Source organism: Lepidochelys olivacea, assembly GCF_965140295.1.
Source record: "Lepidochelys olivacea isolate rLepOli2 genome assembly, chromosome: 5".
Taxonomy (NCBI): domain Eukaryota; kingdom Metazoa; phylum Chordata; order Testudines; family Cheloniidae; genus Lepidochelys; species Lepidochelys olivacea.
This window is the reverse complement of record NC_140415.1, coordinates 5,441,610-5,465,903: the sequence shown is the minus strand read 5'-3', so window position 1 is coordinate 5,465,903 and position 24,294 is coordinate 5,441,610. Positions and strand designations below refer to the sequence as shown.

Sequence of the window (24,294 nt, the reverse complement as noted above, 5' to 3'; positions counted from 1 at the left end):
ATCTGACATTTCCTCAAGGAAACATCTTAGCAAGAAGCACTCGGAACCACTCAGCCCTCAGTCCCAAAGTAGGCATTTTTTACTTTAAATGTGTGATGATCAAGGATTTAAACATCTACAACATTTTAAAATGGTCAGAAAAGCAACTGCTAAAGAATTGAATTTTTATAGGATAAACCACTGGCCAGATTAATAGCTGGTGCTGTGGATAAGGTGGCAGAAACACCAAATGAAGGTGTGTGTCTCATTTGGAATCCATTATAGGCTACACTGAAGCAGCAGATCCTTAAATACAATATTGCTGCTAAATCTATGAGACTCCAAGCACAGAGATCTGTGGGCACAGTACCACTGATATGTAGCATGTGGTTCATATATTCCAACCAGAAACATTATCCTGGATCTCTTATCAATACCTGTCCTAGTTCAGGTTAAAACAAGAGAGGGGACCGCATTTATCTGGAGTCACCTTGTACACTGACCCATTTCTATCCTGCGCACACTGCCACTAATCCCAAATTCAACCCGTTTTCCTTTGTCCTCCTACTGTACCTGCTTAACTGGGAGAGTGAGCTGCTGGCCAAGTCACTGGACTGGGGCAAGCTGGGTAACGCTGCTGTGTGCTGTGGAGCTGAAGGCAGAAGCGAAGCAGTGGAGGACGCCGTGCTAGGCAGAGACCCCGCAGTAGGAAGCGAGGGAGAGGTTTCTGTCTTAGACGTTGGAACTGATGAAGTAGCTGCAAGTTAGAAAAAGCCAATCAGAAAGGAATTCCAGCACACACAACCCCACGTATTTGATTCAGGAACAAAGAGACTTTAAGGCAAGGCAGCATATTCCAGTCAATTTACCAATGTGTGATGGATTGGTGCCGATGACTTAGTGACCCGCAGGCCCTGGTAAAGCCATGCCATCTGTTACTTTCCTTTGACAGGTCTATGATTTTCACTAGTAGATTTTTAATGAGTGAGATTCCTTTGTTTACTTATCTATTGTCACTTTTTTTTTGCCCACTGGTCTGTCACTCCCCCTCTGAATCTCCTGCATTGATTCCAATCTTCTTCCACATCAATTTTGAACTCCTCGTCCTCACTTTCAAGGCCCTTCCCAACCTTTGCCTACATCTCTTTTTGTTCCTCTCCTAACTGCCCTACTTCCACCCTATGCTCTACCAACACAGCATGTCTTGATAATCCCATGGCGATCTCCTCTTACAACCCTGTGCTTTTGCCCATGCCTGGAACATCATCCACAACCCTGATGTAGCCTATTCCTCATGGTATTTCCTCAAGGCTCACTTATTTCGGGTAGATGACCTCCATTCTCGCCCTCTTTATAGGGTTTTTCACACTCAGATTTCCAGCACAATGGCTTTACTAGTCAAGAATGAAGAACTGCTAGCTGTAAAAAACTGCAGACACCAAGTCCAGTAGAAAATAATAAAGAAGCTAATGGCTTTTATGCAACTAAGGTAACACTCTGTGCATCTTTCAATTCCCTTTTCTTCCTCCCACATATCACTCTGCTCTTCTGGTTACACCTAGTCTAACTTGAAGCGTAAGCGTGACAAGGGTCTGTTGTATTTGCCTGTAAAGCTCCAGGCACATCTATTATGCTGTAGAAATAAAAAAATAATTTAATCTATTTGTAAACAAGAACAAGACACTGTTTTGATACTCCTCAAGTGAGTTTTGGACAGACAAACACAGTACGTACAACTTACTGGTTCAGAGTAGCAAGGAAGTACATCCCTTTAATAAATGGTTTAGAAGTATTTGGGAAGTGCTGACAATGAAACAAAACAAGCTACAATCAAACATAACGCCCTTTCATTGAGCACTTTTGGTGACCCAAACAGATGACGAATATGTCCTTATTTTACTCATCCTAGAGAGATGGAAAATGCTGAGAATGAACTGTTCTACTACAAATCAATTAAAAGTCACCTACTTATTACAAGTGCACCTTTCCCGGGGATCACTCCATTGTATTGTTAAGCTGGAGGATTCTAGGACACTAATGTAATTATCCAGTTAAATCCATGCCATTGTTGTTTGATGTCCCATGAAGAACTTCAATTACAACATGGAAATTCAGAAGTTCTCAAACTCCTTGCTGAAATTCACAAGCAGGTACACTGAACAGCCATTTGCTACTAAGATTCAGAAGGCCAATTACTCCTTTCATGCAGCTCAATCTTTTTATACCTCATGGTTTCAGTGACTATGCCCCAATGAGTTAACTATTAACTGGTATGCAAAATACAAGAGGGATGAAAAGACTCAGTCTTAAGAGTGTCCACAGTACAATTCGGATATGTGCTTGGAAGTTAAGCATCATCGTCTTTCCATGTTAGCTGTTTTGTTGTAGCTCTGAGACCCCCAGTTAGGATCAGGCCCTCCCACTGTGTTAGGTGCTATATAAACAAATATGAACAGTAACTCCCTCAAGAACTTGCATTCTGAAACCCAGCACAATGAGTATGAGAAACAAAGAGAGGGAAGGGGGATGAGGGGGATGAAAATAAAAGCATGTAGTGATATAGGGAGCAACTGCACTACTTGATGGTTCATGAAAACGCCATTTAAAAAAATAAAACTAGCTGGTCCTGATAGACACACAAGCCATTGCTGACTGGTTGAATTCTTGTGAGGGTCAAAGCAGAAATGGGTCTTGAGGAGGGAATCTGAAGGAGGAGGTAATGACCATCCAGATCACTCAGATGCAGGGATGGTGCGGCATGCGTAAGGGGTGGCACAGAAAACAAATCACACAGATGGCTGTAGAAGAAGCTGATAATTGGATGAACAAGGCTGGCATCCCTTTGCAGAGGAGGAAGCAGCAAGGGTGACACTATAAGAGACAAAAAGAAAAGGAGTACTTGTGGCACCTTAGAGACTAACCAATTTATTAGAGCATAAGCTTTCGTGAGCTACAGCTCACTTCCTCAGATGCGTCAGATGCATCTGAGGAAGTGAGCTGTAGCTCACGAAAGCTTATGCTCTAATAAATTGGTTAGTCTCTAAGGTGCCACAAGTACTCCTTTTCTTTTTGCGAATACAGACTAACACGGCTGTTACTCTGAAACCTATAAGAGACAAGACAGGAGAAGCAGAGGGGGGGCAGTCATGAAGGCCTAGACAGGAAGGACAAGACACTTGCACAGGGTGTGTTTACAGAGGGGAAACCAGGCAAGAGAGCTGAAGAGAGGAGTGACATAGTTGAGCAATGGGCAAGAATAGAGTCCCAGCTGTCATATTTTGAAAGGATAGGAGGGGTTGGGGAAGGCATAATGTGGAAATCAGAGAGGAGAGGACAGAAGTCAAGATGGAAGATTAGGACTTGGACTACAGTTTTAACAGCATGGACAGAAAGAAAAAGGTCAGAGTTAGAGTGTGTTATTAGGGGGGAAAAAAGAAGGGTTTGAACATAGCCTGGATGTGTAGGGTAAGTGTGGAAGGAATCAAAGATGGTCCCCAGCTTACAAACCTGTATGACAGAGGACAGCAATGTGAACAGAAATAGAGGATTAGGGGTGGGCAGAGGGGACTCTGTATGAGCTAGATTCTAGAACAAATGCATAACCTTTAAGAGTTCCAAGGTCAGTTAAGGATGATCTATTTTGCACAGCAAAGAATTTGAGACTAAAAAAGTAGCCAAGTGGGTCTTCAGAGAATGTTGTAACTTGGGAGATGAACAAATCCAATAAATAAAAAAGCAGGCCACTGTGCTACAGACAGGATAACTTACACAGCTCCCTTGTGGCAGCTCGTGCTTGGGTTGTAAACCCGTTTTCGGCTGGAACAGTATTTTACAGATATTTTGAGAGCAGCTGATTCAAAGATGGTAAATCAGCAGACTCTCAAGCTTTTCTTCCCCCCCACCCCTAAGCTGAATTTTGTGCTGATGAAAACATGCCAGGTTTGCAGATCTGGGTACTCAAGACCTCTGTTCACAAAGCTTGTATGAGGAAGAGTACTGGAAGGACAAACGGCCCTACTTCTGATACCAACCCTGAGGGTGGTTTTTGAGAGATGGATACCTTCCCAGAGTTGGGATGGACACAAGGTGTGGAGCTGAGGGGGTGGGGTTTACAGGGATATCAATTTGTGCTGCTACCCATAAAAAGGAACACAGACATGCTCATACAGGGCAGAAAAGCATAGCCAGAAAGTGAGCCACAGGGGGCACTACCAGTAAGAGACTACATGAAAAAAGGTTAATTAGAAAGGCCAGACAACCCCTGCCCCTGCATCAGCATGTTTTTTGCTCTACTGCCACAGGCAAGCCATCCAGCAGAGGGAGCATGCTAGCCAACCTTATTCCCAGAAGTTTGCTGCAGGATAACAAGAGATAACAAAACAAAGCCACATTCCTTTTGAACTTTACTAAAAATAAAATTATGATCTCTCTGTTCTCCAAATGGGAAGCTGGAAAATTGGTAAGAAACATCCAATTGACGGCAATGTGGGCATAAGAATTTAAAAAATAACCCTGGGAATTGCCCTGTGACTCCAAGTCCAATGAGGTGAGCTGTAGCTCACGAAAGCTTACGCTCAAATAAATTGCTTGGTCTCTAAGGTGTCACAAGTACTCCTTTTCCTTTTGCGAATACAGACTAACACGGCTGTTACTCTGAAACAAGTCTATTCAGTGTTGCACATCCGGGAGCAGATTTAATAAGACTGATTTAACATTTCGATATTAGCCAATAAGTAAAAGTGCAGCTCACATGAGAATACCAGAGTTAGAGTTACCAGTGCCTTGTCCCTTTAAGAATTGAAGGTCTGCAAAGTCATTAGAAATAGAGTTTCAGAAAAGCATGAGAGAAATTAAACGACAAATCCCTGGGGAAAATGTGTCACTCTATCCCAGAAAACAACCAGTTTTAAAGAAAGACTGTAAAGTAACAGACAAGGTGGGAGAGGTAGTATCTTCCACACCTGTCTCGCGAATATCCTGGGACCAACACGGCTACACCACCACCACCACTGCATACATTTAAAAACAGCAGGATAGATTGGGAACTCCCACCAGAAGGATAGATGAACTGAGGCTAAGCAGTTTGATTTATCAAACTGAAAGTAGGATTTGAAAGGGGAACGCTGAGAGAACAGAAGCTGTAATTAGGAGAGTTTGTTTTGGACAGAGGCTCAGGAGCTAGCTGGAAGGAAAAAAACTCAGCCTGCCAAACCTGAGGTGCATCTCAAGGCCCTATAACCAGGGAAAAGATGCAACTGAATTTTACCTGCATGCAGCTCTTAAACCCAGCGCAAGAGCCAAAAGACACATCAGGATTCCCTACTCAGAGAACTTGATTTCAGAGAGAAAGTACTGTTTGCCTCACAAGGAGCTGACTCTGACCTAAGATATAACCCTGTCCTTGCAACAAAACACATTCCTCCATTTAGTCCTGACAGGATAGTCAGACTGTGACGCAACCTCATTTAAAAGATAATCAAGTTGCACGAGACCTTGTTTGAGAAGCTGCATACTCCTGTAGCTGAGGAAGCAGAGAAACACCAGAAGTTGGGGAATGGACGGCATGCTATGGCAGCAGCTTGTAATTCTGTCAAATTGCCATACACAGAGCACAGGTCAGAAAGGGAAGCAGCACCTCCTCTTGAGTGAAAAGAATCTCAAAAGGTGACTTGTTGATGGATGAGATAAGGGAACTAAAGGCTAGTATTGATGAACTCAAAGGTGCAAAAGCTGAAATTAGTATAAGCAGCAAGCAAGCTGTCTGGGTGCACATAAAAGCAGTGAATGGTACGAGCACACATGCAGGCAGGCAACCTCAGAAAAGAGGATGTGATAGCTCAGAGGTGGACAAACTACAGCCCGCGAGACCGTCCGGTCCAGCCCCTGAGCTCCTGGCCTGGGAAGCTCGCCCCTGGACCCTCCCCTGCTCTGGGCAGCGGGAGCAGCGAGCTCCTGGGGCGTGCAGCTGCAGAGCCGCGGCCTGACCCGGTTTCTGTGCTGTGCGGCGCGGCTGCCTGTCCTGGTGCAGCCGCACCACCAGCGTGGTAAGGGGCCAGGGAGCAACGGTGGGTTTGATAGAGGGCAGGGGAGTTTGGGGGGTGGTCAAGGACCGGGGATGTGAATAGGGGTCGAAGTGGTCAGAGGGCGCGGAACAGGGGGGTTGGATGGGGCAGGGGTCTCAGGGGGGCAGTTAGGGGCGGGGGTTCCGGGGGCCATCAGGGAGAAGGGGTGGTCAGACGGGGCAGAGGTCCCGGGGGCGCAGTCAGGAATGAGATGGGGGGTGGATGGGGGGCAGTTAGGGGCGGGGGGGCCGGGGGCCGTCAGGGAGAAGGAGTGGTTGGATGAGACAGGAGTCCTGAGGGCGCAGTCAGGAAGGGGGAGGGGGGGGCTTGGATGGGGCGGGGGGTACGGGGGCCGTCAAGGGACGGAGAGCCGGAGGGAGGGGTGGATGGGGCAGAGGTCCCCGGGGGGCCATCAGGGAAGGAGAAGGTGGGGTCGTTGGATAGGGGGCAGGGGCCAGGCCATGCCTGGCTGTTTGGGGAGGCACAGCCTCCCCTAACCGGCCCTCCATACAATTTCAGAAACCCGATGCGGCCCTCAGGCCAAAAAGTTTGCCTGCCCCTGTGCTAGCTGCAGACAATCTGGCAGAGGTGATACTTGTGACCGCTGTTTCAGATGTGGCAGTATGGAACACTACCAGTCAGGTGTCATGCAGGAAAATCACAAGAGAGCAGAGGCAAAGTCGACACTATCAGATCTACCAGGAGCAGCCTGTATTTGCCATTAAACACCCAAGCTGCAACCCAGAGTACCCAATTTAGGGTATGTCTACACTACAAGTTGCAGCACTCCAGGTATGTCACTGTAGTGTAGACACTTGCTACAGCAACAAACAGGGTTTTTCCCCATCACTGTAGTAAATCCATCCCCTCGAGAAGCAGCTGCTAAGTTGATGGAAGAGGAGATGAGGTTTGCATTTTCCTACCTGGACAACGTTCTTGTGGACAGTGGCACTTTTGAAGAACGCACAGAGAACACCAGGAGAGTATTGCAACAGTCACAGAAGCATATAATTAAGATGAACGTTTCTCAATATGACCTTAAAACAGAGGTACATTACTCAGTAATGGTGGTATCTGCTGAAGGTTATAAAATGGATCCAACTGACACCTTGACTCTTTGTGTTCTCGCAGAGAAACCACCGAACACAATACAGGAACTCTGCAAGCTGCTAGGTTTCATCATCTACTACTGAAGCTACATTCAAGACTTTTCTAGAATAGCACAGCCACTGTATGACTTGTTGATTGTTTCAGTGGAATCTGACTCAACACTGTCAAAAGTGGCTTGGAAAAAGAAGAAAGCTAAAGGGCAAGGAAAGGCATTTGGACAGATATCCTCCCAACAGCCACTTCTCTGGACTCAGCGACATCAAAATGTTTTAAAACAACTGCCACCAAAAACTGCCTATCCTGATTTGCGTAACCCTTTTTCTTTCACGTAGATGCTTCCAATAAGGGATTAAGTGCAGCCTTCTATTAATTTCAAGAAGATAGAATAACTGGTATGGGTCAAGAACATGGAGGAGGATGCTGAGGAGAATTATCACCTTCACTAAGGAAAGCTGGAGTTTCTAGCTTTGAAGTGGGCTGTTACTGACCAATTCCATGATTATTTCTATACACAAAATCCATCAGTTTACAGCAATAACAACCTGCTAACCTATGCCTTCATTTCTGCCAGGCTGAATGCCACAGACTTCAAAATTAGCTGACTTGAACTTCAAAGTTAATCATCATCTAGGGAAATCTAAGGTGTAGTCAGATGCTTTATTTAGAGTGCCCCTTGATATGGAAAAATAGATGACAAAATGCACAAGAGAGACAAGCAAAGATGTTAATGCTGTCTTTCAGTCCTTAGATGTACAAAAAGATGACAAGGTATCTTAGTTAGCAGCTATTACTACCATCCCTTTGCTAGTAGAAACTCATGTCCACAGTTATTAAATCCACCATAAAACCATTTCCACAAGAAGATATTTTGGACGTTCAAAAGGAAGATCCAGCTGTTGCTAAAATTCTTCATTATAAATCCATGGGGTAAAGACAAAATAACCAAGAGAACACAGGAGGATATGGTAATATGTCCACCCTGATGTGTGAGAGTGGTACCACTGCATCTGGAAACAGATGCAATACTTTATTGGAAAACCAAGTTACAAAATCAACTGGTATTACCTGAAAAATAAAAAAGAAAGGTAATCAACAGCTATATGAAGAAATGGGACATTTAGGAGCAGAGAAAGTAATCAGTCTTTCAAGAGATCGGTTTAATTGGCCACAGATAAAGGCAAAGATCAAACATTACATTACTAAAGTCTGTACATGAGTCAAGCAAAAGAATCCTCACCAGCCAACTAACAGTTACAATAGAACCATTTAAGTGTGAAAATAATTTATTTGGAAAGTTACAGCACTACCGTTTCTATTTTACATCTCTCACAATCCCATGCCACCCATAAGGCAATGGGCAGGTAGAAAGGCAGAACTGAACTCTTCGCTATGTTGTGAACCTTGCTAGAAGAACAAAAAAGTCAAGTTGGAAAGTTTCCCTTACTAAGTCTATAACTGTACACAAAATGAAGCTACAGAGTTCTCCCCTCTATATATTATATGGGGGATCACATTTACATATTGACATTGCATTTGGTTTACCTATAAACTCTGAATATATACCTGGGCACCATAAAGATTAAGCTGAGAAATGGACACAGAAGATGAAAAAAGCATATGAACTGGCATCAAAGTGTTCTCAAAAATCTGCTACTTGTGGTAAAAATCACTATGATCAGAAAGTGCATGGTGTTGCCCTCCTTCCCAGTGACAGTACTTGTGCAGAATCTTTCAGAGAGCGTGATCAGAAAAACTAAGATCCTATTGGAAAGATAAGATTCATGTTTTATTTGAAAGGAAAGGGGATAGTCCAGTCTATGAATTAACAAGCAAAAAATGAGGAAGGATGTTTTAAAGAGTTCTCCAATGCAATCTTTTAGTTCCCTGTGACTGCTTGCCCTTGGATGTAACACCATCTTCTAAACCACAACAAAGGAAAAAACAGAGACCAAGGCAAACTAGTGCAACAAGAGATCAAAATGAGAACAAGCATTTGGACTCCAGTGATTATGATAATGACAGTGAAGATGAACTACATTATGTGATGGTACCAGATATTGTCCACAGCACAGATTCTGTGAATTCCAAGGCAGAAACATTTCATCCACATCTGGGAAATGAGGATGTGGTTGACACTGTGAATTTGGAAACTGCATTAGACTGATGTGCCATTCACACCAGCCACTGAAAAACATGAATGCCAAAATGAGACCATGGAACCTGAAACCAGCAGTGCACAAGAGGGCAGATCACCAGAACAATCCATTGACACTCCAGGTCATCCAACTAGAAAAAGAAGAGCCACACAGACACCAAAATATGAATTTTTAGGGACACCAACTTATCAGGGCCTAAATCAAACTACTGAACTCGTGAATGCACCATCTCGCTATCCTCATGTTTGTCAGATGCCATACCAAATGCCTATTCCTGTACCTTATCCTGCAGTCTATCCAAGACACATGTAATACTGGTAAAGTGATACTGACTTATGGTATGTCTATTGCTCTAAAATTAAATGAAGTGTTTTATAATTCTGGATAGTTTGTTATGATGTTAATTTAGTATGTTTTCTCAATAGTCTGCCATATGCCACCCAGTGACTTGGAGTTAACATGATTCTATCACTGCTCATACGGGAACTTTTATTTCTTGATATATGAATATCTTCAGGGATCTATGGAGTTCAGAACTGACTGTTCAGTTGGATTTTGGAACTAAAATTGCCAGACTTTTTCTGATTAATATGAAATAAACTGAAGAGAGATGCATACATTTCCACCATCCGTACCAGAACTTGAGAGAGAGAGAGAGAGAGCGCCCCCGACCCAAAGACTCAGTTGAAAATGACAGTTACAAGTTTGGGCATAAGCTTTCGTGGGCTAAAACTAGCATCACTTCATCAGATTGCATCTGATGAAGTGGGTTTTAGCCCACGAAAGCTTATGCCCAAATACATGTTAGTCTCTAAAGTGCCACAAGGACTCCTCATTGTTTTTGCTGATACAGACTAACACGGCTACCACTCTGAAACCAGTTACGAGTTTGTGCAACTTGCAAACTTCTAATAAATCAAATTAATGGACTGTAGGTTATACATAGTTAACAGAAATGTTGGGACAACATTATATTTACATGGGGGGAGTGTAGCACTCAAGGGAACATCAGGGTTATATTTACCTGTGCCCTGTCCCTTTAAGGATGGATGATTTGCTGAGGGAGTCAGAGGGGACAGCTCTGGTTGCAGCAGCATGTGCTCTGAAAGGACTGAGCAGCAATGGGGCTTGTGCAAACTGTGTTTATTTTTTGATACCAAGTTTAAAACTCAAACTGTTTAGCCAAAAATTAAACAGCGAAAGTTGTACAAAGCCTTAAACAATCTATGACTACAATGGTGTGCATGTTGAGGGGTAGGGGACAGTCAGAAAAACAGCTGTGTATATAATGGAGTTTTATAAACTTACTGTCAAGAGTTGGCTGTGTTCGAACACCACTGTGCCCATTCTGTAAACAAAGGGAAAACAAATGAGTAAGCCACCTGACAGAGGTGGTATTAAAAACCCTACATGATTCAGACATTTAACAGGCTGCTCATTGCAAAACTTTATATTCATTCCAACTTGAAAGTCAAGAGGGACGTGAAATAATCAATTGCCATTCCATGGGCTAAACTATATAGGAAAGCGTAGGTACAATGTTTGTGAGACACATCCCAGGGACACAGGAATAAAAAGGAAACAAGAAGGCTATATGAATGAATGATGGTAAAGTCAGGGACACGTGAGAAACTGTCGTCTCCCTGATCTAATAGAACACACAACTGCACCTAGGCAAATTACATAGAGAGTTTGGAACCCTCCATTGGGAGATAAGGTTTGAGAGGAAACAATTGCTTCTTGGATCATTCTGGTCCATAAAAGTGAATGCTCTAGATTTATAATCCTCTGCACCACCACATAGAACTTGTTTCAGAAGTTAAGTGTGATTGAGCCATTAAGTTACAGAGACCAGAACGTAATTATGTTTGAAATTGTTACAAGGAGATCATATGGAGAAATACAAAGAGGATGTTATTGTCATTTAAGAACATAAGAATAGCCATACTGGGTCAGACCAAAAGTCCATCCAGCCCAGTATCCTGTCTAGCCACAGTGGCCAATGCTAGGTGCCCCAGAGGCAGTGAACCTACCAAGTAACGATCTAGTGATCTCTCTCCTGCCATCCATCTCCACCCTCTGACAAATAGAGGCTAGGGACACCATTCCTTATCCATCCTGACTAATAGCCATTAATGGACTTAACCTTCATGAATTTATCCAATTCTCTTTTAAACCCTGTTATAGTCCTAGCCTTCACAACCTCCTCAGGCAAGGAGTTCCACAGGTTGATTGTGCGCTAAGTGAAGAACTTCCTTTTATTTGTTTTAAACCTGCTACCCATTAATTTCATTTGGTGGCCCTTAGTTCTTATAGTATGGGAACATGTAAATAACTTTTCCTTATTAACTTTCTTCACACCTCTCATGATTTTATATACCTCTATTATATCCCTCCTTAGTCTCCTGTTTTCCAACCTGAAAAGTCCTAACCTCTTTAATCTCTCCTCATATGGGACCCGTTCCAAACCCCTAATCATTTTAGTTGCCCTCTTCTGAAATTCACAGATTTGTATATTCCAAGGCCAGAAGGGACCATCGTGATTATCTAATCTGATCTCCTATATAACACAGGCCAAAGAACTGCCCCAAAATAATCCCTAGAGAAGATCTTTTAGAAAAACATCCAAACGTGATTTAAAAATTGCTGGTGACAGAGAATCCATGGCAACCATGGTAAGTGGTTCCAATGGTTAACGACCCTTATTGTTAAAAATATATGCCTTATTTCCAGTCTGAATTTGTCTAACTTTGACTTTGAGCCACTGGATCCTGTTATACGTTTCTCTGCTAGCTTGAAAAGTCCTTTATCAAATGTGTACTCCCCATTTAGGTACTTATAAGACCATAATCATGTCATCCCTTAACCTTCTTTGTTAAGCTAAATCCACTGAGCTCCTTGAATAGATCATTATAGGGCATCTTTTCTAATCCTTAAATCATTCTTGTAGCTCTTCTCTGAACCCTCTCCAAATTATCAATACCCTTCTTGAACTGTGGACATGAGAACAGGACACAATATTCTAACAGCAGTCACATCAGCACCAAAAACAGGTAAAATAACCTCTTTACTTCTACATGAGATTCCCCTTTTTATGTATCCAAGGATCACATTCGCTCTTTTGGCCAGTGTCACATTGGGAGCTCACGTTCAGCTGATTAGACAACACGATCCCCAGATCTTTCGCAGAATCACTGCTTCCCAAGACAGAGATCCCCATCCTGTAAGTATGGTCTACATTCTTTGTTCCTAAATATTGATATTTAGCTGCATTAAAAACACACACTGTTTGCTTATGTACATCTTATCAAGTGATCCAGATCACTCTGAATCGGTGACCTATTATTTACCACCTCCCCCAGTTTGTGTGTCATCTGCAAACTTTATCAGTGATTATTTTATGTTTTCCTCCAGGTAATTAATAAAAATGCTTAATAGTATAGAACCAAGAACAGATCTCTGCAGGATCTCACTAGAAACATACCCACTCGATGATGATTCCTCATTTACAATTACAATTGGAGACCTATCAGTCAGCCAGCTTTAAATACATTTAAATGTGTGCCTTGTTAATTTTATATAGTTCTAGATTTTTAATCAAAATGTCAGCCAGTGCCAAATCAAACACCTCACAGACGTCTACGTATATTGCATCAAACACTATTATCTTTATCAACCAAATGTGTAATCTCATCACAAAAAGATGTCAAGTTAGTTTGGGAGGATCAATTTTTTAATAAACCTATGTTGATTGGCATTAACCCTCCTTTAATTCTTTATTAGTTGAGCCCTATATCAGCTACTCCAGTATCTTGCTCAGGATCAACATCAGACTGACAAGCTTATAATTACTCAGGTCATCCCATTTACCCTTTTTAAATAATGGCACAACTTTAGCTTTCTTCCAGTCTTCTGGAACTTCCCCAGTGTCTTCCCAAAGACTTACTGAAAATTATAACAGCCCAGTGAGTTCCTCAGTCATCTCTTTTTAAAGTCTTGGATGCAAGTTATGTGGACCTGCTGACCTTGTGATCTTTAAAATGTAATGTGCATATTCTCCTTGGTCTTGTATTTTTATTATTTAACATTTATAACGTGGTAGTGCTTGAAGGCCATAACCCAGTCAGGCCCCACTGTGCTATATGCTGTACAAATGTAATAAACAGTCTCTGCACCAAAGTTACGCTGGCAAGATATCATGATGAACATGTAATGTCAATTTGTTTTTTAAAAAACAAGATGCTAAGCTTCAGGAAGATGGAGTCAATCAAATGAGAACGTTAGCTAGAAACAGACTGTAGAGCAAATCAAGAAATCAAAATCCAGAGAAACATCACAAAGATCTGCATACCTGAGGACCGAAGGGCAAGAAAAGCAACAGCAAAGAACAACAGAGTTGGGTGGGGGGGGTCGGTCAAAAGAGAGTCTTTTTAACCAGTCGAAAAGATGTTAACAGAACAAAACATCATCTCTGTGTTAGCCACTGAAGTCTCAGAGCACCAGGACTATTGTTGAGCTCAACAAAACAGTTGAATTATAGCCTTAGTATGTCACCAACACCCAAACCCATCAGTAATTAACCCAATTAATGTCTTTTCAATAGCGAAGGTTTCTGAAATCTACTCACCGTGACTGCAACAGGGGTTGAGTCCGATGGAGCCATGGAGCTTTGGTATGCTATCCTGCTATGCACAGAAGTCTGGTCATAGGAGGAAGTTGTTGTTACGGGGCTAGTGCTCTGGGACGAGCAGGTCAGACTGGAAGAAGTGATGGCAGAGGTTGTGTAGGTGGACTCCTGTACTGTATTGGATATTGGCAAAGAGGTATTCAAAGGATCACTGAAAAAAGTAAAAGTTATTTATCATCTTGTTAAATGTCATTTCAGATACCTTCATGACATTACCAGCTCCTGCATAGCAACCTGGAACTGGATACCCATTTGCTCAGCTAGAAGTTGCTCACTTTCCAGTTTCCTAGCATAACACAAATTAATGTGGGCCTAGGCAAAGTTACAGCAGCCCTCTGTTCAGAGCCAGCATCTGCACTGAGCAGCAGGGGCCATTTCCCCCTCATAGGACAACTGTATTTTCTCATCCCATATTCCATTCTTCCCCCTCTCAAAAAGGCTAGCTATGATAATTGTTTTCCTGCTTTTTCCTGGCTAGAATTAGCATTCTACTTCGTAAGTGATTTCTTATGCTTTTAGATTGTAAGGTTTAGAGGGAAGACACTACTTCTTACCATGTGTCTGTATCAGAGCCCAGCATAATGGGGTCTGATCAGACTGAGGCCTCTAGTCAATATTCTAATACTTTGAGATCTACTGACAAAAGGCACTAAGAAAGAGCTGCTCTTATTACACAACACTGCTGTAAGTATCCATGACAATTTACATACATAGACTAAGATTTGTACCCTGCCCCTAGATCTTTCTAAACTCTTTACATTTGTTGCCTTTCCAGTATTGCCTGAGTCAACATCAGTCTTGTAGGACTTTACAGGTTAAAAAGCACTTTTTAAAAACTAAATTCTGTTGCCTGTGATTCAAACATTACTTTAAGACAGTTAACACAGCAAGGCATATTTTCCACATCTTGGATACTGAACCTGGGTATCCCTCCATTTCTGTTTATACAGTCTCTTTCAGGCTCCCATACATCAACACATTGCTGCAATGTTTGCTCTGCCAAAACCGGAAGGGTTAGGCTTAGGGTTTTTTTAAGGTTCGTACTGGATTTTTAAAAACATTTACAAAATTTAAGATGAATGGAGGAATTTATTTTTGCAAATCTTAATTCTTGCAAATTCTCCATCAACTTTTTAAGGACGATTTTACACAAACAAAACTCTGAAAAAACATTTGAAGAGTAAGCATGTATTTAGCTGCTATGTTTGCATTTCTTTTGTTATTACTGGAGACATTAGCATTTTAATAAGGGCTTTCCGCCCACCTCAGAGCCTGGCTGCCTTTAGGCTGAGCTTCCATTGAAGTCAGACCTCAGTTTATGGTGTCAGTCTGCTGACAGAGATGGACGTTGTGATGCATTTATCTCTGCTGAGTCAATTATAAGAGTAGATGGGCTGGGAGGGAGCCAAAGCCTCACTTAAACAGCTTTGGGAATCAGCATAATTAAAAATGTGAAGGGTAGCTCATAAAGAGAGCATTTAAGTTCAATTCATTCCCCCCTCCATTCTAACCCATTTTTCAGAATGTTTCTCTAGTCACCAGAAAAGGGACCTTCCTGCTTTTAAGGGTGCCATCCTCAGAAAATAAAGATTGAGGCTTACAAGTAATTATATTTAGCTTCCGAGACAGCTACACCAAACAGCCCCTTGGCAGAAGAGACCTTGATCTTCACATGCCACTTTTTTGGTACAAGAGAACACATAAGGATGCAGAAATGGAACTCTTACGTACTTTACAGGTTTTGAGTACAAGCTGTTGCTGGGCACCTGGCTGATATTCTCATTGCTTGGGGCTGACCCAAACTCTGGGAGAGAAGGCTCTGACCCAAACTCCAGAGCTCCAAACTGAACGTTTAACCCTGTCACATCGGCTGATCCAGGCATTTCCACTGCAGAGGCCGGGATCTGAAAGCAAAAACAAAATCCTGTATCTATATAGTTTATATGAAAGAAATCACTCATGAACCACCTTGAACTCTAGGGAACTACGAACATACAGAACACCAAGTATGTAACTTGGTTACAATCTCACAGCCTTGGCTTCTAACCTGTATCTGTTGGCCAATGCAGCTGCCTCTCAGACGGAGCTGCGTAATTTCTCCCAACTAGAATCTCTCCACCTTAAAACTTAATTTGTTGGTCCCACATACTTTTTGGGGCCTAAGAGATTAAGTCATACTGTCCTCTGTGCCTACTAAAGAGTATTTTGTTTTAAGCATTCACCTCCCAGTCACTAGTTAGTCCAAGAACACTCAGAAATGGTTAAATTTCCTCACAAAACAATCAGATATGTGCTTGGAAAATACCACATCACTGTCTTCTGGACTATAAAGCCACCCATCTTAAAATTTAAAACCAAAAGTGCATCAAGACTGCCCTATAATGTTTCCCCACCCCCCCAAGTATCTTAAAGCCTATATGTGCCATATATTTGCCCCTGCTGTGTTACCCACCTTAGAAGCTGGGGGTATCCTCCGTTTCAGTGGTTTGATCTGTTTCTGCTGCGTTTGATGGGCAGACGCTGCCTGGTTATCCATAGACATGCTGGGGAGCTGCAGCATTTTGCTTGCAGCCATAGAACTGTCTACCGGTGATGGCTCTCGGAGTTTTACTTGGGAGGAGAAGGACTCCAATCCAGGAGGAGGAACAGGGACTGTCTGTGTCTGCTGTTGTTGTCGCTGGGTCAGCTGGCTGAGAACTGGAGATGGTTCAGGCTGGGATTTAAAGTCTAGCCAGCATTTGGGAAAAAAATCATAATTGATGCATTAAACTCTGCTCCCAGGACTTTTATGTTCCATCTCTGTAGTTGTAGTTAAAGAATTAGTGCTTTTATTCACCCCTCTCAGACCTATTGCTGCAGACCGTGTGCACACTCAGTCAGCTGCCAACGCATTATTTTATATAAACTTCAGATTCTGATTATGAATATTATTTTTGCAACCACAGAGCTGGCAACTTAGTTTTCTTTTTTGAAATGAAAACGGAGATTCTGAGACAGGACTATATGGCAATTTTTTAAAAATGGGGAATTAGGCAGCTGTTCATATGGCCACACAACTGCATTATACTCAAGTCTCTAGCAGAAATGCTATGTATTATTTTAGTCAGACCTTGCACCGCTCCACAGTGTGAGGACCTGCCTGAAAGTGGGACTCTGTTAAATGTGGAAAGTGCAATTCACGATAAAAGCTAAAACTCGCGACTTTTGGACAAAGTTTGTCAAGAAATACTGACATGTTAGAGACCATATAATTAAGTTTTCTGATCTCCTGATTCTAAGAGGAGGAATATTTTCAAAGGCTCAAATAGGAGTTAGATACCCAGCTTCCATTGACTTTCAATTCGAGTTGGATGCTTAACTGCCCTTTATAAATCTCCTCCATAGTTTTTAGTTGTTGAAGGACAGGCTTATAAGCAATGATTCAAAACTCTAGTTCACAAACACAAGTGGTCCACAGAACATTGCAGGTCACATGTTGCCAGCTTCTCCTTATTTCCAGCTGCTAAACTGCATTAAAATACAGCTGAAAACACATATTTTCTTAATATTACTTTATGTGAATTGTGGTTGCTACCACAATGGCTGCTTCTATACTGGCAAAACCAGGACCTGTAATTCTCCACAGTAAGAGCATCACTGAAAGCAACATATAGAGACTGCTCAAGCAATTGTTATCATGGTCTTGTCTAACCCTCCACAGAGAAGGGTCTACGTAATTGTGAAGGGGAGGGACGGTGATCTACTCCATCATGGACAGAAAGTGAAGTACGAAGGATGCAGGCGGCCCCAGGATTAAGAAGTGATCCACACTATTAAAGAGCCAGAGAACTCACCATAAGGTGGTATTAACTTAGTCTAGGATTGAAAATTTATACTTTGTCATTAGTAGAAGTACAGTCAAGGTAACATAAAAAGGTCTTTCCCCAGAATTCCTAGAGACATTTACAGTCATACTTTATATTAAGGTTCCATTTACAAATAGTTTATAAAGGGTTATTAATAGATTTTTTAAAATAAATGGCTAACCAATTGTCAGAGATGACCCGAACAGGCGGCTTACAACCATCTGTAACACTTTCTACTGAAGCCATGTATAAAAATACTACTCACGTCTATTATGCTTATAACAGCTATCATTTATTAACCTTTTATAAATGGAACCTCAATATAATGTGACTAAGTTTACTAGTCTCCTTTAGGAAGTTAATTTCAAAAGAGAAGCCATTTCTCAATATCATTTTAAAAATCTCTTACATAAGGTCTGGCACTGAAGGGTCAAAGTTCCATAGTCAATGGCTTTAAATAATAAAAAAAAAAAAAAAGGCAAAACCTATCTAAATACTTACCAAACTGACTGAGGACCGAGGATTGGCTAATCGGGGGTTTTAGATCCCAGGATGAGGTGGTGGCGGTGGCGGAACTACTGCTGTTTTGCTGAGAGCTCGGAGAGGTGAACTGACCCAAACCTGGAGACTTCAGCTGGTCCAAGAGTGGAGATCCAGTGGAGTTTGCTAATTTAGAGGATCCAAGTTCTCCAAACCCAGAACAGAGAACTGAAGACTAGCAAGAAAATGAAGAAAAAAATATTTCACTAAATGTTAACATGACCAAACCTGTGAGGTCGGAGTTAATTGCTCACATTGGCAGCAATGCAGTTCATACTTTATCCCCAGATTTCTAATTAAAAGTGAAAAGTTAAAACTTAGCAAGAAAATCCAACTGAGCACTAACAATATGGGGCCAGATCCCCAGCTATTGTATACTGGTTTAGCTCCACCACTGTTAATGGACATATGTTGATTTACCCAAGCTAAGGATCTGACCCATGTAGTTTTGTTTATATAGTGCCTTAGAACAAAGTAAAGGTAAAGTTACTGGCAACAGTATTTAATTTGTTTCAAAACATTTTCCTACATCTAATCTCCAACTCTATTAAAACTAACAAAGGGTTGCCAACTTTCCATTAGTCCAGAAAACTCAGAAATAGTTGATTTCCACACAGACCAGTCAGATATGTGCTTGGAAAATACCGCATCACAGTTCTCTGGCCTAGAATTCGATGCTTTATACATGGAGTGTTTCATTTTAATCAATATGCAGAGAACTTATCTGCACTTTTCTCAAGAACCAACACAAGCAGTTCACTTAAATGGACAAGTAAACTCATGAGCACAAAAAGGTCCATCTGATACTTTTTTTTTTTTTTTTGGTGAGGACATTTTTAGTCCCGTGTCCCCTCATATTTCAATACCACCTGCAACTTAAGTGCTGCAAAGAAAAGTCATGAAAAAAAAAAGAAACTAACTGAAAAAGTATAAAGTGTTTATTCCGTAAGATTCTGAGTCTTTAAAAAGCCAAGATGAATTTTACCAGACTCTGAGGAGAATAGGAGTTTAGAGAACTGGAATTGCCAGTTCCTGATGTCATCTGGGTGTTGTGTTGGGAATTCGTGAAGACTAGGGCTTGGCCAAAGCTCTGCTGTTGGGGAGACTCGAAGGAGTTGCCTTCTGTTTCTTGGCTAGAAGTCACAGGCTTCTGAAGTAATGTTACTAGGTCAATGCTACAAGAAAAAAAGAGTAAGAAGCTGTCAAATACTAAAATTGGGATATTTGAGGACTGAAAGAAGATCAAATAACTAAGATCAGTATGAAGGACACTATGCTAGCCACATTATTTAACCTTTCTGGGTCTCATCTCTGCAGCACACAGCACCACGCAGAAGAGCGAGAATCCAGCTTTCTACTCAGACGGCAAGGTCCTGCCATCTGCTCGAGCACAGGGTTACCACTGCCACATTCACTGCTTCATAATTGAAGAAAACGTTGCATTTTGTTCTGTACTTTAGCATTTCAAAGTGAAATGCGGTGCAATTTCAATATCACTTATCTTGGGTATGTCCAAAGTACTTACCACCATGGTAGCTAAACACCCATTGGCTTACCTGCTAAGCTCATGGAGATCAACATGATTGAGTCATGGGGGAGTAAGTGAAAAGAGGTGTTATTTGCTTACTTCATAGAACCATAGAATTTCAGGGTTGGAAGGGACCTCAGGAGGTCATCTAGTCCAACCCCCTGCTCAAAGCAGGGCCAATCCCCAATTTTTCCCCAGATCCCTAAATGGCCCCCTCAAGGATTGAACTCACAACCCTGGGTTTAGCAGGCCAATGCTCAAACCACTGAGCTGTCCCTCCCCCTTAATCTTGCCACTCAATATGTACTTCACATGTCTGTAGCACCTGCAACCTGAGAATCTTAAGGTGTTTTACAACTATTACTGCATCAAACTTGCACCCCTCCATGAGGTATTATTCCCATTTTGTAGATGGAGAAACTCTCACACATAGCAGTGAAGTGACTAGCCCATTATCACACAGGAATTCTGTGGCAGAAGCAGGAATAGAACACTAGGCATGTGCCTGAATTTGCTCCACATTACACATCATTAGGATTTGAAACACACGCCTTTCATATACTTAATACGGCCTCTTGTACACCACAGTGTAGTCAGAGCCTAATACTAGATAAAATCAAGTGTTAATACTAAATCAAATTCACCCCAAAAATTCTGATTAGACATGAGCTTGTCCATTCACATCCATGTCACCTCCTGAGGGCAAACACAGGATTGTTTTCGAGTATTTTCTCCAACAGAACTTTAAAGTGTGCCAAATGCTGAAGCTTCAACAGCTTTACAGGGAGCACGTGAAAGAGTTTAGGCTGTGAGAACAGTCAATGTATCCGATGAAGTGAGCTGTAGCTCATGAAAGCTCATGCTCAAATAAATTGGTTAGTCTCTAAGGTGCCACAAGTCCTCCTTTTCTTTTTGCGAATACAGACTAACATGGCTGTTACTCTGAAATCTAGAACAAAGATGTAAATCCTCCCCTACCTTTGCCCAGGAGTGATGTGATTCTCAGCTGGAACAGAAGATGCAGTGAAGACCTTTGTTTCAGAAAGCTGAGAAAGGGGGAAGAAAGAAGGAGGGAGAAAGTATATTTTAGTTATACGTGCATTGAAAGTTTACAGGCAGCAATATTCAAAATAAATAACCCAACCCTGGTTATATAACTTAGAGAGATCAGGAATATTGAATCATAGTAACAAGTTGCACTGCAGATCACTTTTAAAGGACAAAGAAAACACAGCCCAATTTTAATAAGGACTTGTACACCGTTCTGCACTGATTTAAACACACTGGTGTAAGGCCTGGTCTACACACAGATTCTGTATCAGTATAACTATATCTCTAAGGGGTGTGATTTTTTTTACCCAAATAGTTATTTCATTACAGACCCTAATGCGAATGCAGTTATAGTGGTATAAAGATGCCTTACACTGGCATAAATTAGTTTATTCTCATAATGGCCAGGGAATAAGATATAACAGTACAATATAAGCATCTTTCTAATGGTATAACTGTGTCCACTCTAGGGAAAATGTGCTCCTTTTACTACACCAGTATAGTTAAAGAAAGCCAACTTCTGTGTTTAAACAAGCCTTAAGAAACCAATTTAGCTAAACTGATGAAACCCCCTTTGGTGTAGATGCAGTGGAAGCTGCGGGGCTAGGCGCACAGCACCGGCTGCAGCCCCCAGTGGAAGCTGCAGGGCTGGGGCTGCAGCATCCTGGTTCCAGCCATCCCCAGTTGCAGGGCAGGGGCGCACAGTCCCACCTCCACCTCCTGAAGCGTAGAAGTCATGGAGGTCCAGTAAAGTCACGGAATCTGTGACTGCCGTAACCTCCATGACTAAATCATAGCCTTAATAATGAACAATAAAGAAGGTTAAGAGTTTAATTTCAGCCCAAATAAATTCATAGTAAAGGCTCCTGCTCCATCTATAGTGCCCTTCCCCCATTACGTGTTATTGTAGTACAGACTGTACTATGCTTTCTGCAGCGTTGTGAGATTCCTGCATTATTATGCCACTAAGAAGTCAGTTAAGAGCGGAGTGGTAGGCTGTGATCTACAATCCCTTAGTTAAATATTAAATCCTTAATATAACATTAACAGTTTTCCATGCCCACTTAACCTGGAGTAAGATCAACAGTGACTAAAAACCCTGACAAACCCTGAAAGCAGGTTAGCTAGAGAGCTTGACAGACTTGAGACAATTTCAAAGTGCCTCTTGGGCATGGAGGGGGAAAAATGTTCTCTATCCAAGGAAAATGGCATGCAAAACAACTCCCAAGATGCAGGTTAGTAGCTCTGCTGTATTTAAGTTTATGCGATGGACTGTGGCAAACAGTAAACAAGCAGCAGATTTGAGAGTCTGCTGGGATAATGGCATTTGTCAGAGCCCATGACATGTGCAGCAGCTGAAACAGATGCCACCAGAGTTTCTTAGAAGCAATTTTATCTGCTTCTGAATAACTGTCTGGGATAACCAATTGTGCTACACAACAAACAAACCCTTCACTAATGTACTAGCACATTCCTAGAAATAGGTGGATGACAAACAATGGTCATCAATTGTTTTTAAAAGTCAACTTCACAGGGGCGCCTCCCCTTCTTACAGTGACGTCCCTTCAAATACAAACATCAGCAAAGTTTCAATTATAAAACCTATGCCTTGTCAGCAAGTATGCAACGTTTACCAGCTGCCAGCCATCTTCCACACCCAGCTAATATGGCTTGGGAGCAAATACTCAAGATGCGTATTTAAGAACTGAAGCGAAATACAAAGTAAGAGTAACAAACCAGGAAAATTAGGACCCTAATGGGTATGTCTACATTGCAGCTGGGAGTGTACCTCCCAGCCTGGGTTGACAGCTAGTTTGGCTCAAGCTAGCACACTACAAATAGCAGTGTGGACCTTATGGCTTAGGTTTGCAAGCCCACCCAACCCCCTGGGTCGGAGCTCAGGTGGCTAGCCCTGGCCTCTGCCAGTGCTACAAGGCCACAATACTATTTCTAACATGCTAAATCAAGCCAAGTTCGCATGAGTCAATCTACCCGGGCTGGGAGGCACCCTGTTACTGAGGCCTAAGAAATTAAAACTAAATGAAAATGGTTTTCATGCCATCTTAAATCCTGTTTAAGGGACACTGCCAATTTAATCACACTTCTGTCCAATTTTAAAAACAGATCTACTGCTGTTGCAAGTAAAAATTATGATTAACAGAAATAAGAAAAATAGCATTTCTTTATTTTTCAATTTATTTTGCGCATTTGACAACAATTTTTATATGTTTTATGATTATCAAGAGGAAAAAAAATTTAAAATAGGAGATTGTTTGTAAAAACTGGCAGGAAGACTGACGACCAATTGTAGTACCTGAAAATATATTTGCTTTTAAATTGACTTGCCTTCGCATTGACACTGTCCCTTTAACAAAATACAATTTCATATGTTAGACACACTAGGTGGGTGAAGTAATATCTTCTTATATTGTAATTCCAAGGGTCTATTTCTGTTTAAACAGAATGGAGAGTATCACTATCCTAGATTCATAAAGTTTAAGACCAGAAGAAACCATTAGATCATTTAGTTTGCCCTGCTGTATATCACACGCCATTAAATCTCACCCAATTACCACTGTTCTGAGCCCAATAGCTTGCATTTGACTAAAGCATAATCTGCCCTTGCCTAAAGTATATTTCTCATTTAAAACAGTCAAGCTGTGTCTTCCAGCCACTGGTTCTGGCTATGCCTTTCCCCACCAGATTAAAGAGCCTTTTAATAGCCTATACTTTTTCCATGTGAAGGAATCAATGCTTTTGTCCACTGAGAGACTGGATTCCACTAACAGTTCATGATAGACCAGCCACTGAAGTCATTAGTTTGTTGCATGAGTGTGGTTGGCAGGCCAGAATAGAGGGATCCCTGGTGTGAAGTGAGACAAAGTTAGCCTCCAGTCCTGCAATGAGCTCCATGTAGGCCAACCCACATGGAAGTACACGACTTCAATGATGCTCCAAATAAATGTATGCAGGGGTTAGCCTGCGTAGAGTTCTTTGAACAAGTAAGGCCTTGCTCCAGTGATTTGACTATACTATACCAACAACAGAACCACTCCTCAGACATTAAAAGAAAATAGAAGACATTTCTAATTAATCTAAAACTGACATCTTTAAAGAATGCATACTGGATAATAATACTTGACACTTTTATAGCACTTGTAATACTTCCCAGATTACAACCTCCTTGGAAGCTAAGAAAGAATTTTCAGATTTGTCTTTGAAGTGACACAATCCTCTCTCTAGTAAGAACCAAAACCACCACCAGTCTCGACCAAACATTCTGAAGCAAACTCCTCCTCTTCGGAAAATGTGCTTAGAATATCTGATGTCCACATAC

The 24,294-nt window shown here is 41.7% G+C and overlaps 1 protein-coding gene across 5 annotated transcripts in view; it reads right to left on the bottom strand.

Annotated features, from left to right (window-relative positions):
- UBAP2 (ubiquitin associated protein 2) overlaps nt 1–24,294 on the bottom strand; it is a 99,889-nt gene that overhangs the window by 34,859 nt on the left and 40,736 nt on the right. For all 5 annotated transcript variants that reach the window (XM_084628449.1, XM_084628453.1, XM_084628450.1 and 2 more), the window contains 8 exons: nt 20,886–20,953; nt 19,365–19,554; nt 18,341–18,554; nt 16,447–16,721; nt 15,726–15,898; nt 13,935–14,145; nt 10,616–10,655; nt 553–736 (listed from right to left, as the gene is read on the bottom strand). In XM_084628449.1, the coding sequence (XP_084484575.1) occupies nt 553–736; nt 10,616–10,655; nt 13,935–14,145; nt 15,726–15,898; nt 16,447–16,721; nt 18,341–18,554; nt 19,365–19,554; nt 20,886–20,953 (1,355 nt within the window). The remainder of the gene's footprint in view (nt 1–552; nt 737–10,615; nt 10,656–13,934; nt 14,146–15,725; nt 15,899–16,446; nt 16,722–18,340; nt 18,555–19,364; nt 19,555–20,885; nt 20,954–24,294) is intronic.